At 55.9% G+C, this 13,466-nt stretch overlaps 2 protein-coding genes across 2 annotated transcripts; both read right to left on the bottom strand.

Annotated features, from left to right (window-relative positions):
- Positions 1-9: 9 nt before the first annotated feature.
- On the bottom strand, positions 10-2,815 carry GGS23DRAFT_559237 (ABC1-domain-containing protein). Its single transcript, XM_051515806.1, has one exon. It carries the CDS (start codon positions 2,664-2,666, stop codon positions 318-320), a length of 2,349 nt encoding a protein of 782 aa, XP_051374150.1. The 5' UTR covers positions 2,667-2,815; the 3' UTR covers positions 10-317.
- A 1,847-nt stretch (positions 2,816-4,662) lies between these two features.
- On the bottom strand, positions 4,663-7,157 carry GGS23DRAFT_426865 (uncharacterized protein). Its single transcript, XM_051513817.1, has 4 exons — positions 6,680-7,157; positions 6,457-6,617; positions 6,017-6,393; positions 4,663-5,961 (listed from the first exon to the last, which is right to left on the bottom strand). The coding sequence occupies exons 1-4, from the start codon at positions 6,979-6,981 to the stop codon at positions 4,789-4,791; spliced, it is 2,013 nt and encodes a 670-aa protein (XP_051374149.1). The 5' UTR covers positions 6,982-7,157; the 3' UTR covers positions 4,663-4,788.
- Positions 7,158-13,466: the final 6,309 nt, after the last annotated feature.

The raw sequence follows: 13,466 nt of genomic DNA, 5'->3' as shown, positions 1-13,466 counted from the left end.
GAGAGAGAGAGAGAGAGAGAGAGAGAGAGAGAGGATGGTAGTAGTGGCGACGATCGTGGTGAAGAGAGTTTATATTGCTACGCGGGCTACTTGGATGGGCGGGCCGGCAATGCCTACGGTCTATTCTATCTATTAGGTATAGTAGACAACACGATGCTATCCCCGCCGTTAGATACCTACGTGCGCCTTCTCCGTCTATCCGCACAAAACAATGCCTCATGTTCCGCTCGCCGCTCCCGACTGCTCTTACAGGAATTCGAAATTCGTAGATCCTACACGCGTACAAGACAACGGGCGCGCGACGCGTGCGCGCGCCCTCACAGAGCCGCGTCCGTCTTCTTCAGCGCCTGCTCGAACAGCTCGCGGCACGGCACCCGGCTGCCGAGGCGGGCGCAGAGCAGGAACGCCCCGCTCAGCTTGCGGTGGAGGCTGTACGTCTCCTCGGGCGGCGGGCTGAGGCGCTCGCGCACCATGACGGGGATCAGCGCGCGGACGCGGTCGGTGATGGTCTGGCCGCGGAAGTCGTAGACGCGCGCCGGCGCGCTGCCACCGCCGCCCCCGTCGCGGAACGGCTCCGCGAGCGTCAGCACGGACTCGGTGTGGGCCTCGAGCATCGCGCGGCTCTCGTGGCCCGTCAGGTAGCCGAGACGCGCCGAGAGCTCGCGCACCGCCTCGCGGTCCCCGCGCGCCGCCGCCGCCAGCAGCGCCACGTACTGCGCGACGAAAGCCTCCGGGAACTCGCGCGCGGCGCCGAAGTCGAGCAGCTCGAGCCGCCCCGTCGCCCCGTTGTACAGGAAGTTGGTCCAGTTCGGGTCCGTCTGCATGAAGCGGAACTCGGCGATCTCGCGCAAGCATAGCCGTAGGATCTGCGTGCCGATCCAGTCGCGCTCGTCCTGCGTCAGCGGGGCGGCGCTACTACGCGGGCGCGTCACGCCAACCCCTTCCATGAACTCCATCGTCAGCACGTGCTTCCCCGACGCCTCGTCGAAGATATGCGGCACAGCGAAGATGTCAGGTTCGTCCGCGAGCAGCTCGCGATACCGGCGGCCGCACGCAGCCTCGCGTTCGTAGTCGCACTCCCAGCCGAGCTCGGTGCGCGCGTTATCGATCGTCTTGTTGAGATACAAGCCCTTGGGCAGCATCTTGGATGCGGTCAGCAGGATAGACAGGTTATCGAGGTCCGAGTTGATCGAGTCGGCGACGCCGGGGAATTGGACCTTGACGGCGACCTTTTGGCCCGTCGACCGTAGCGTGGCGCGGTGCACCTGGCCAATCGACGCTGCCGCGATGGGCTTTTCCTCGAATTCGTCGAACAGGTCCCGCCAGTCAGCGCCGAGATTAGACGTAAGCACGCGGTCGCGTTGCCACGCGGGCATGTAGTCTGCCCGGTCTTGCACTCGCTGTAAGACCTCCTGAATCGGCGCCGGGAGCATCTTCGAGTCTTGGAAGCTCATCATCTGGCCAATCTTCAGCGCCGCCCCTCTCATCCGCGAGAGCCTGGCGACAAGCCGCTCCATGTTGCCGGGGTTTAGCAAGACAGATCCCTCATTGCTGGCACCAAATCCCCTGCTGAGCCCTTCGCTGATGGCTCCGCCGAGCATTCCGGCAGCTAGACCCCCGTAATTCCATAATCGACTCAGGCGGGAAGCTGGTACCTTGGATTCGCGTAAAGCATAAGCTGGCTTTGCCAGCTCGTCACTCGGTGTCGACTGCGTCTCGGCTGTTGCGATCGGTGGTTCGTCTAGTTTCGTTTCCGGTTTCAACAACACCGTATTTGTCGTCCGCGCATCATCTCGACCAGTTGGTCTATTCGTAGTCTTTTTTTCGTTGTCTATCTCCTCCATAACCACACCGTTACCTTTAACACCTTCCCTTACGGTTGAATCGCTCGGTGGCAGCCTAGTAGTAGTATCGGAAGACGAAATCGGCACACTCTTCTCTTCTCGAGACCGTGATTCCCCATGCCCGAAGTCCTTGAACCACCGAGGAGAGGAGGACGGGGAATTAGGCCGTTTAGCCCGTACATCGCTACCCAGCTCCGCTTTCAGACTCTGTGATCCGCGGCTCGTGCGGAATATATTGATATCCACGTCCGGAGGAATCTCTTCGTCAGCTGCTAGGCTTGCTGTAAATGTAGGTGCTGACTTGACCGGAGAACTTGGGAGCGTTGGGTTGACAATAACATCGTCTCGTTTCCTAAGCGCATTGCCGCTCCTTCTCAGCTGTGCTAGTATTTCACTTTGATCTGACGGCAGGGCTGAGGGAGGCTGAGTAGTTGTTGCGTTAATCGGCGGGGTCCCCCTGATGAGATCCCCAGACGCGGTTTTCTGCTCTAAGGCCGCAGACTTGATATCCCCTCGAGGGCTGTTAGGTACAGGATCTAGTGTACTGGATTCGACGTCTTCGGGTTTCGGTGGAACCGAGCTTGGCCCCGAACGCGCATCGACCGGCTGCTCCTGGCTAGCGGTAGGAGAGACCTCGGAGGTTTCTGGCCTCGAGCGGGATGAGGGGTCGTGTGAGAGGTTCTCCCTTAGAGACCGCACAATGGATGAGGTCTTGCCATAATGATCGATCTGCCGAGCCCGGAGCTCGCCGTGTCTCGATGCGACGGCCCGAGAAGCTTTGACGACAGCGGCCAGGTCGATGAGGATATCGGCAAATCTCATCAGGGCGACTTAGGTACGGGGTGAGAGCCTAGCTCACACCTTCATTCCAGCATCGGCATCCTAATTTCTACGGGCCTGGATGTCTGTTCGGTGCCCAGACATACACAACATGGCATGGCACGGAGCAGAGGGTACGGCGGGCCTTGGAGAGGGAAATATTTAGGGGAAGCTATCGATATGGACTTGATGGAATTATCGATAAGACAAAGCCTGCGCCATTAGCCATGACGTGGCTCGCGCAAATCTGACGTACCTAGGTAGAGGCACCTAGGTACCGGGTACCTGTAGGTTAAGTTGAGTTGCCTGTGACTCGACAGGTACTAGTGTATGTAAGTACTTGCATTACCTTGATTTAGGTACCTGGTAATACCACCTTAACGTAGTATTGCTCTGCTCCCTTGAGAAATGTCTTCGTCCTAACCATGTGGTTGATGCAACACCTCCATGTGTTAGCAGAAAGTAGTACACCTATTTTTATATGACAGGGCGTACTCCGATAAACTTGAAAAAAAAACCCCCCATATAGGTATACCTATGAAATTCTTGTAGGAGCGTTGGAGGTGGGTAGGTATAGCTAGATACCTAGGTAGGTAGGTAGAGGTAGGTAATAAGAGTGAAGTGGGCCAGTTCGCAAGAACTACCTAGTTCGTGATACCGGCCAGAGCTTATAGCCACCACCGCGCTATCGGAGGCATATCCGTACTGCATCATCAGCGTTTTGCCCTTGTACTCTGGTGCATAATCCGGAATTGCGAAAGCCGTGTAAAGATGTGTGTGTGAGAGAGAGAGAGAGAGGGAAACAGCACACACATACACATACCAAGGCTGCGAAGGCTCACGACACCAGCTCGAAATAGGCCGTGGGAGGGTTTAAATGCTGCCGTGTTACCCCGAAGTCTTGCGACGACGGCGAAACTAAAAATATACATGATCTGATGGGGCGCTTCGACATCGCTACCGACCTCCCGAACCCCACCGAGCCCACCTCTCCGGCCGGGGACTCTTCAGGTCGGCTGCCAGTCAGACGCAGTAAGGTGGTCGGCTGTGGGAGGAGGATCGTTCCTCTGGGCGCGGAGGGTGCCCCGTCCGCACCGGATCGCGTTTCACGAACAAACCCGGGAGTGCGCCGTGGGCGCCGTTGGCACCTCCATACTAGATACGTACATAGGTAGGCAGATAGGAGGCAGGCCGCCAGGCAGGTTAGGGAGGCAACTGTTAAATTTGTCAGTTGCACTCCCCCGTTTCGGCTTGAGTCAGCCTCCATTCCCCCCCTCCACCCCGGCGCCGTGTTTGGATCGGCATGGTGGTGATGGTGGTGGTGGTGGTGGTGGAGACCCGGCCGTGCTGGTTCACACATGACCACCTCCAATTTGTCGATCAACGAACGACCTAGCTAGTCCCCACCACACGACAATGAGGACTCGGACAGATCTTGGATCTTAGGATATTCGTATTTTCCTAGCTAGCTAGATCTACGGCATCCCATCACCGTTTGTTTCGACCACTAAAGAGATACCTATGTGGGAATCCCCCCTCCCCGTTCCCCTACCGTCCTGCCCCCCAGTGGCTCACTTTCGCGCCCCCCCCCTCCCTACCGACCATAGCCTTGTATTGTCATTCAAGTCATTCGGGGGTGCGGCCCTCTCTCCCCAACGCGTAGTGTTCTGGCTCGTGTACACCAGCTAGCAGGGCCGCGCAGTTGTTTGGTCTTGTCGTCGTAGAAACTACCCCGAAAAATGTGAAAAGATGACAAAAGGTAGACGCCTGTATATGCAAGATATAGTGTATATCCCTCACAGCCGCCCTCGATGTGTAGGAGAAAAAAAAGGGTAGTAAAAAGTCTTGGCCCGGTGCTCTGTTTTGGTATCATACATAGGTACCGCCAACTCACGCAACGCCTGTCGTAGAAGAATTGAATCGAAGAAAATGTACAAGGGAACTAGGAGGGTTGTATGGTCGTGCTTCTGTAACACGTCGAGAGATGATATCGAAGGAAAGCTAACGAGGGGACGGTGCTTCTCGGAGGAGAAACGACGAGTTATAATGGTACATATTGATGGTTCTACTGGCCAATGATCTCCCAGGTAGGCGTAGGCCGCGTGGCTTGCCGATCTAGCGGATCTCATATCCAGTCAGGTCTGTTGTCTGCGCCACCGGTAGTGCTACCGCGGCCCCGGGATGGCGTCCGAGAAGGTACCGGCAATGGTAAGTCCTGGACTGGCGTTGTGTTGGCTCTCGGCGGGGGGCCGAACCCGACTCCCCTCGGGCTCGCCGTCTTGGACTTCTTGGAGACGTTTGGATCGTAAACTGTCGGGCTTAGAGTGCAGTCATTCTCCTTTTCGAGCCTGGCGGGTATCGGCGGAAGGTGCTTCATTCTCGTGTCCCTCGAGAGCGTGGGACTTGGTAACGGGACGACGGTCGTCGCAGCGCTGGGAATTCTGAGATGGCTAGGCCGAAACCCATTCGATATCACCTCGTCCTCGGGGCAATCAAGAGTGTATACCCTTTCAATATCTGTCGACGTCTTGCACGCCATTGGTCCTAAGTCCGCTACGTTTGAAAGGCGCAGACCGATACGAACTGTCGCGGACGAACCCACCGAGGATTTCCGTCGATGGTTGCTGTACCAAGACTCGCGGATGGTAGGAGGTGGTTTGAGGGTGTTTTCAGAGTCGTCGAATGTGTTCTGCGATGAGGCAATGTTTGGTTGGGGGTTGGGGGTGTAGGCGGTGGGTTGTAATAACGCAACCGAGGCTGTATTGCCCGGGTTGTTGCTGGGGAAGATATTGTAGGATGCGGACCGTTTTCGGCTGTGTGCATTTGCCGGAGTAACCGAGTAGAGCTGGGCAGGCTCTGGAGCCCGCGGAAGCTGGGCGGCGGCATCGAGTACCGCGTTAGAGCGCAGGGGATTCGGGCTGCTCAGACCGAACTGGAATTTGCCATCTCCGCGTTCCACCGTGTCGCTCTTCTCATTCATAAGGCTCTCCTGGCTCTCGGTCTTTGTTAGATATTGTGGCCCCGATACGGGCCGAAGCATATGACCATTGAAATCCATCGTCGTCCCCCTTACTTGAACCTGCTGTTTTAGCTTCTGGCGCTCAAACTCTGCGAGCTTGGTTTTGGGGCGGATTATAGCAATGGTGCTAGCCCGAAGGAATAAGTGAAGGCCACCCGTCGTTAATCCTGTGACATTAGCCACGACGGTTGCGATCATAGATAGTGTTGAACCGACACCTCCATCGTCGTCCATCGGATCCGAGAACGTTACGTGGATGAAGAATGGTGCGATCAGGCCCTGGATTGTGTCAGCAGGCGTGCGCCTTTTAGGGCCTGGGGGAGAAGGGTGTTACATTTGTTATAACTGCCAACACCATGTAATATACCATCCTAGAGGCGTTGGCTCGTTCGGACTCCTCGATCATTGAGTAACGCGATAGTTTTCTGAAGACGATGCCTCCGCATACTGCGAGGATGACAGTAATTATAACTAGAACCACAAAACCTCCTTTGGCCCATTTTGCCACAAACCAGAAAAGCGAAGCAAAGCAGAAGTTCGGGGGTCGAATAATAAAGCCGACTGAGCTGGTGCCTATCAAGAGGATCGCGAAAATCCCGAGGCATATTGCGATGTTCCACTGGCCTCTAGGCGGAAACGGGCTCCGTTTTATGGCTCGGATGGTGACTTCTAATCCCAAAACTAGTTGGATATAAGGGACAATGAAAATCGCTGTGGCGTAGTTTAGCACCCGGTTCACCGTGTTGGGCTGCGGGTATGCCCAGCTTCACGTACCTGGCCACATAATCTGGGACGTCCGCGAGCATTCTGCTGCAAACAGGCCATCTAGACCGCGTGCCTGTGAGACGGCAAATACGATGCCTTGGACCGTGATGCCTAGGGATAGTATGAACGGGTACGTAGAGGGTCCCTGGACACATCTGAGGGCGTTGAATCTAGGAAGGGATGTCAGCATCAAATACACGAAAGACGCTCAAACCGCCATCTCGTTACTTACTTTCCCTTGCCTTCCAAACTTGCTCGCCTGGCTCTCGTGTAGCAGTCATAATAGATGCCGGCGGCGACGGCGAAGGCTGCTACGGTGTTGAAGGCGGAGAGGATGATAGTAGAGGTTCGTATCGATCTCGCCGCAAGGAACTTGAACTGATTGATTACACCGAAAGTCGAATTGCTCGTGAAAGCCGCTTGATAACCCCCATTCTCCCAAGTCGTGTTCTTCTGCCAGTCGTTGTCCAGATGACTAAATCCCTGAAAACTTGCCATCTTGTCGAGTGTTGAGAGCCCAAATTCGATCAACATCAGGCGAGGGCGTTGGGCCTAAAGGATCCTTGCCGTCGTAGCCAATTCATCTACCTGATAGTTGTGACGGACGTTGTTCTTCTCTCTCGACGACACAGCGCGACGACGTTCTGCAGAGGGAAGGAAGGAGACGGGTAGCAAGAGAACACGGAAAGACGCCATACAGAGAGCCTGCTCACAAACTAAACAAAATAGTTCCTGAACCAGCAGATAGCAAGGCCAAGCCTGCGAGAAGCGAAAATTCTAGAGATCGTAGCAGCCGCGGAACAGGCGTAGGCCGGTGAAAGGAAAGAGGTGCACCTGGCCGCAAGTCTCCTCCAGAGGAGATGGGCAAAGTGAGAAGGGTGCATAGTAGGTAGGAGATTTTCGATAATAAGAGACGAGCCTACTGGGGGGGGGGGGGGGGGGTTGCGAAACCCTCGCCGGGGGGGGGGTATAGCAATTTGGATAGTCCCGCGCGGGCCAGACGACTCCGGGCCTCGAGCCAACGGGCAGCTCTGCAGGTTGGCTTCCAGGGTACCCGCCATCGTGCCAATGTCCAAGCTGCAATGCGAAAGGGGGGGAGGAGGGATTGGTCAGATGGCGCCGAGCGGCGATTGCACATACAGTGGTGAAGCTGCTAGGCCAGTATCGACGGCACGGCCTAGGTATTTTTCGGGATGGTAGGAGGAGCTGGGCGGCATGGCCATCTAGCTGATGGAGGTCCGAGTACGCGGGTAGAACCGACTCGAGCTAGGGTGGCCGGTTCTTCCAGAATGTGCAGGGCTGGATATGAGCGAAGAGGAGGGGAGGCCGCGGCCAGGGATGCCAGCAAGAACACAGGACGAGGACGGCGTGGTGGGAGGGAGCATTGTGGTATGGAGGTAGATGAGGCAAAGATGGAACAGGTCGTGGTTTCGTCGTCCCCTGGAGGGGCGGCGGCCAAGATTTGGCAGTGGTACCGAGCAGCACTGGGCAGCGCTGAGCAGTACCTACGTACCGCCAATGGGGCTCAAGAACACCCAAGCCCCCCTGAGGAGGGCGCCATACTTCATGCGGGCTAGTCTGGGGCTGTTGCTGGCGATGGGCGGAAACTCCCCGAACACATGCCAGACAACCCCCTGTAGGATAGGGCACTATCGGCCCTATCGGCGGCTGCTTCAGCGCGTGGAGAGGCTGGACGATACCAGGTTAGGCGCTACCACGCGTGGCAATACTTTGCGTGTACTTGCAGCGTTAGGTACCGTAGGTGCGCGTGTGTCTCGCTGCACGCTCTATCTCGCCAGCTTCTGCAGGACACATGGTGTACCGGTAAGGTACCTGATGCAGGCACGTACGGGGGCGGTGTACCGATGTACCTAATGCAAGGCACCGCCCTCCTGCCAAACCTTAACTGATCGTAGGATGGGAGGATTCCGCGCGGGATTGGATAGCAGATGTAGGTACCTACATGCCCCGTACCGTAGGCTCGGTTACCACCTGCATCCTGCAACCCGCCTTACGGATGGCCTCCTAAGCAGCTCGCGGACTCGATTCCTTCGCGCCCGCGTCCCTACAGATTACATTACCTACTATAGGTACGGCACCCCAGAGCGTCATCCGTCTTCTCTCGCCCCAACGCCGCAATTACTGTATCCCAGATGTCGACGTTGCAATGGGGGAATTGCACCTGGGCATGGGCTGCTACTCCGCTCCCGCCCGCCCCTTGCCGACCTCCTATCTCCTTTTCCACAGGTAGGCACACCTGAAATGCCTCATGACCAGGTACGTTGGTGTGTTCGGCGCGTCCCCGTAATCAACAGACCTACAGACCTGCATGGCTGTAGACGCCCAGGTGGGCGTACTTCCTTGTCCCGTGTGGTCAGGCTACCCTACTCGTATGGTACACCTGCTCGTACCTAGTCGGCGCACACAAGTTACACGTACCTACGTTCACGTATGTCCGTGTACGTAGAAAGCCTGTCTGCGTGTAATGTGACTTGCGCCTCCCGGCGTCATGTTACATAGTCCTACTTGCCTACCTCTACCTTAGGCACCTAAGGCACGCATACCCGCCTCCTCATGCGTCCCGAAGCGGTCGGTTCGTCAAGTCTTCACGAGCGAATGCCGGTCGAAGCGGCTTGCTTCCATGGCATTCTGACTAGCGTCCATGCATTTACGAAGGGTAGACATCCTTTGGGTCTGCGAAGAGCCAAAGGGGAGGGAAGATGGCGTGGTGATTACTCGCTTTCAGCGGTCTTTTTCGCTTAGCTCCCTTCATCATGCGCCGCGTATTGGCTGAATCCGGAGAGATCATGGTGTGTTTCTCCCTCCTTGTCGGTTTCGAAATCTTCTACGTTACCTACCTACCTACCTAGGTACATCCAAGTACGTGGGCGTCCGGGGATGTACATAACCCACCTAACGCAACTGGTGGTTGATCCAAGTTCCGGTATAATTCGATGGTGTAATCGCGCGTCGAGATTAACGGTCGATCATAAGCGTAACATCCAAGATCTCGCCTTTCCTAAAAGAAAATTAAAAAAAGGGAAAAGGAAGGAGAAAAAGGAACTGAGTTGATGTACGTACTCTGCTTAACCACGTATTCCGGGAGTTGGGCCGGACTCTGAAGCGCGGCTCGTCAGAGCTTGGACTTATCACCACGGAGTTGGTGGGAACCCCTTGCGCTCATCACCGTGCGTGTGATGGGTATATACCTACATACAACAGCAGCCAGCGTACAAGGAGGGGCGGCGTTTCCGCCGATGGTCCTTCGAACGAACAAACATGAGGTGGAAAATCCGCAAGAAGCTGAACTATTCTTAACCAGAGTCTGGACGAGGTCCCTTACCATCGCCTAGGATGGAGCGAATCACGAAGCAGACGAGCAGGCGGCTCGCCTTCGTCCCAATCGTCCCAAGCGAGAGCGGCCTGCTACGGAGCCCGACTTTTTCTAAATTCGTCCTGGCTAGTCTAGTTTCGTCCAGTCTACGTAGGTATCTATCCGCCGATAAGGACGCCATACAAACTCGAGCTGTCGTGACTCGCAGATGTTCCACTACCTAGGTACGTCAACCATGGCCCCATCACGTCGTGCGTGGGATTCCCATTAGCCCGCATTAGATACTCCGGGGTAATGGGTCGGCAGCCCGACTCCCTCGTCTCGGAGGACATAGCTTTTTAGTAAGCACGCTTGAGCTGAAGTAGCGATTTGGGGCGTAGGTTAGTCTTCTTAATTATGCTTGGTGACCGGGAACAACGTCTATCCGAGATGACGAGGGGGACAGCGCGCAGTGGTAGTACCTACGCGGTAAGTTAAGAACAACAACCTTACTAACGACCTTACTCTCTGGCTGAAAGGGGCGCCCGGCTAGGTAGCCGCTAACCCTCTTTCCGGTGACGGCATGGCCAATTCCCGAGCTAGAGGGATCTAGAGCAGGTAGTTGAGCCATGGTACTACGCAATAACAGGTGCCGTTACTTGCTTGGATGTCATGCGAACTAGTATTGTGGTTTCTGTTAATGCCTGACGGTCTACGGAAGTCAAAGTGTCGTCCTTGGATGGTAGGTATAAGGTGCCAAAGGTCTGGGCTTTAGCGAGCACTAAGGGAAGAGATAAGAATCCCGCGCGAGGTTGGGCTAGGCTAATACTATATATTATCCTTGTAACCACGTTGCCCCGTCTCGAACATGGTCGGTCTCCTCATTATACGGGGAATCAGAAATCAGGAATGGTCGAGGCGAAGTATGGAGCCTGGCCGATGTGGTTCTCCCTCCTGGGACAAGTGCCAGTCCTCCAATCGTAGATTGTGTGTTGTGTGGGTGAGCCGCGTATTGCGAAGGACTTGTTAGGCCCCGAGCTTTTGGTGATGAGATATGATCGAAGATGTCATGAGAACGGCAGATCCTGTCTAGCGAGCCCTTCTTTTCCTTGAAATTATGGTAGGAGGTAAGTACCTAGGTACCTAGGTACCTATACGGCTCGTGGGGACGAGGCTAGTGGCGAGATTCAATTTATGTGAAACGATATCCACTATAGCGATTATAATACTGATATCGTTATAAACACGATTGATGCCCCGGCAGGGTAAGTTCATTACATAATACACCATATGGTCCTGCCGGTCAGCTGACAATCGCCTATCGAGAACGGTACATAGACTAGGTACCTAAACGGGCCAGGTCTGCCTACCTAAGGTTGGGGGAGCCAGCAGGTCAAAGCGTGGGCATCTGTGCTGAGATGCTTCCCCAACCCGACGCAAAAACAACACATTTTCTGACGACGGCATTCAACGCTCCTCCCAACCATCGCCACCCCTACGGAGCCGTTTTGTCGACTTTCGTACTACAATTCCATCGTCGTAATTCAGTGGCACTCCGAGCCGTCACGGAATATCCCCCTTTTACCCTTAGAGGCTCAGAACCGCCACTGTTTTGACGGCATGGGCAGGATACGTGGTCGAGCGTGCGACCGACACCGCCAACCCTGGGCGCTGCAGATGCTGCATCTGATATCATTCGGGGGGTTCGCTGGTGCTCTCGCGAGTCGTCCGGGAACGTCTCCCTGCAAAATGACCTAGCATGTAAATGGATGAGGATTTTTTTATCATCGCAGCGATTCCTCCATCCGGCGAACACGACGGGGCCCTACTCAAAAACCACTCTCGGATTTCCCCCTCATCGCCTACAGCCTCCCGCCCAACGTTCCGCCAGGTTCCGTTCGCCGTCCCGCCCTGCGCGAGTGTGTCAGCAATACGCGCCAGTCGATCTCGGTTCACGTTCGCCTGGATGAAGCAGAACACCGTCGCCTCCCCGCCTCCCTCCCTTTTCCTCCGAGCGTGGTGGGACGCATGTCGTCGGGCGGTATTCGGTACAGATCTACCTCGTCCTCCATGTCCCAACCGCCTCCATTAGGTGGGATAGGCATTCTCTATACCCGCGCGCCGCTCCTACCATACCCGCCCTCAAATCGGACCCGGGGCCTTCCACCATCTCAATCAGATGTAGTCAAGTTTTCCACCTGCATGATAATTCTATGCCATCTTTGCGTCGACGTTTTGGCTCTGCTGGGCTTCTTGTCGCGATTATCCTACCGCCTAGCGCTGCCGAGATAAATCAGTCAGTCGGAGATTTAAGATAACAATCCGCCTGTGGCCTAGTTTGGCCTGACCACTGGCCTTCAAAAAATCTTCAGATAGTTCCATTTCTCCACCTTGTTCCCGGGTGTTTCTGTCGAAGCGCGTGGCAGCCTTCGGTCGATGTCAAGCCTGCACATTGAGCTAGGAGGAGGGTTAGCTACTGCCGATAATTGTCTGTCATGTGGCTTCTGCATCCCACAGTTGAGGAACGAGTGCTGGGTTAGGGACCCGTCTGCAGTACGTGGCTCTCGGGTCTTCCAGTTTACATGCAGCTGCCTCTCTCTACCGGGCGTGGATTGGTCACGGTGCCGATCATCATTGGTGCAGCGGACGAGCAGGCGGCTTTCTAGGGGAGACACTGTGCCGTGGCTCTGCTCGACGGGAGAAGCACATAGATCTCACCCCGGGTCCCATTCCAGGAGATATCATCTAATTTGGGAAGCTTTGCGGGTATCCGAGGGCATAGGCAACCACGGGATCGAGGGGCATCTACCTGTCTCTCGCGATACGACTGCAACCTGGCCTGCACCATCTCTAGGTCGAATAAGTAGGGTAAATCTGTTTCTGGGGGGGTGTGGGCGCTAATGTCGACGGCGTCCGGGGTGGTAGTGTTGGGAGCATGCGTGAGGGGGGCAGGAAAAACAAGTGAGAGAGGCCTGGCATCCCACGGGGGAGCTCGATGAGCGAGGAGAGGGAAGGGAATTGTTTAAGCACCTCGTAGATAGTATGCGCCGGCTTGGATTTTGCTGCTTGACTGGCTCGCCTCTACATCACCCCTACCCCTCGACCTAGCGGACACCGATGGCAGGTAAGCCGATAAGCCTGGAAGCGCTGAGATGACAGCTCCGGCTGCCCGCCCGGTCTAGGTCGCCGAGAGCTCGAGCTCAGGACGACTTTCGAGCGCGTGCCGACTATTTCTACATTATCTCTGAATGCTGTGTGTAGCTGCGTATCCGAACGCGAAATGCTGCCCGGCATTCAGATCGGCTGAGCGGTCTGATGCTATGAGGATGAGACCCTGGGAGGACCTGACGGCGGCTTCTATCTTCGACATCATCTATCTGCTCGAGTAGGAGGAACGGTGGCTAAGGCTACGGCACGGCCACGGTGGCATTGACTACCTCCCTCCATGCCTGGGCCTACGGACACACATTCATCCGCGGGGAGTGGTGGTGTTGAAGGGTGTCGTGATTGGTAGACACCTGGCTCGACATGCCTCTCCTCCCACCCGTCTGGCTGCTCGTCCTTTTTAGGACGGGACGTCATACCTATGGTACCTGGGTACACGCCTACCTCTCTCTACGCCTGGCGGTACCTAGCCTATTGGCGTCCATGCTAGAGGTAGACGTACCCAATGTAGGGTACTTCGACCCGGTGGAGGTGGCGGACC

Source organism: Durotheca rogersii (genome assembly GCF_024521655.1).
Source record: "Durotheca rogersii strain YMJ 92031201 chromosome Unknown GGS23scaffold_5, whole genome shotgun sequence".
Taxonomy (NCBI): domain Eukaryota; kingdom Fungi; phylum Ascomycota; class Sordariomycetes; order Xylariales; family Xylariaceae; genus Durotheca; species Durotheca rogersii.
Note: the sequence above shows the minus strand (reverse complement) of the source record. Positions and strands in the feature narration are given on the sequence as shown.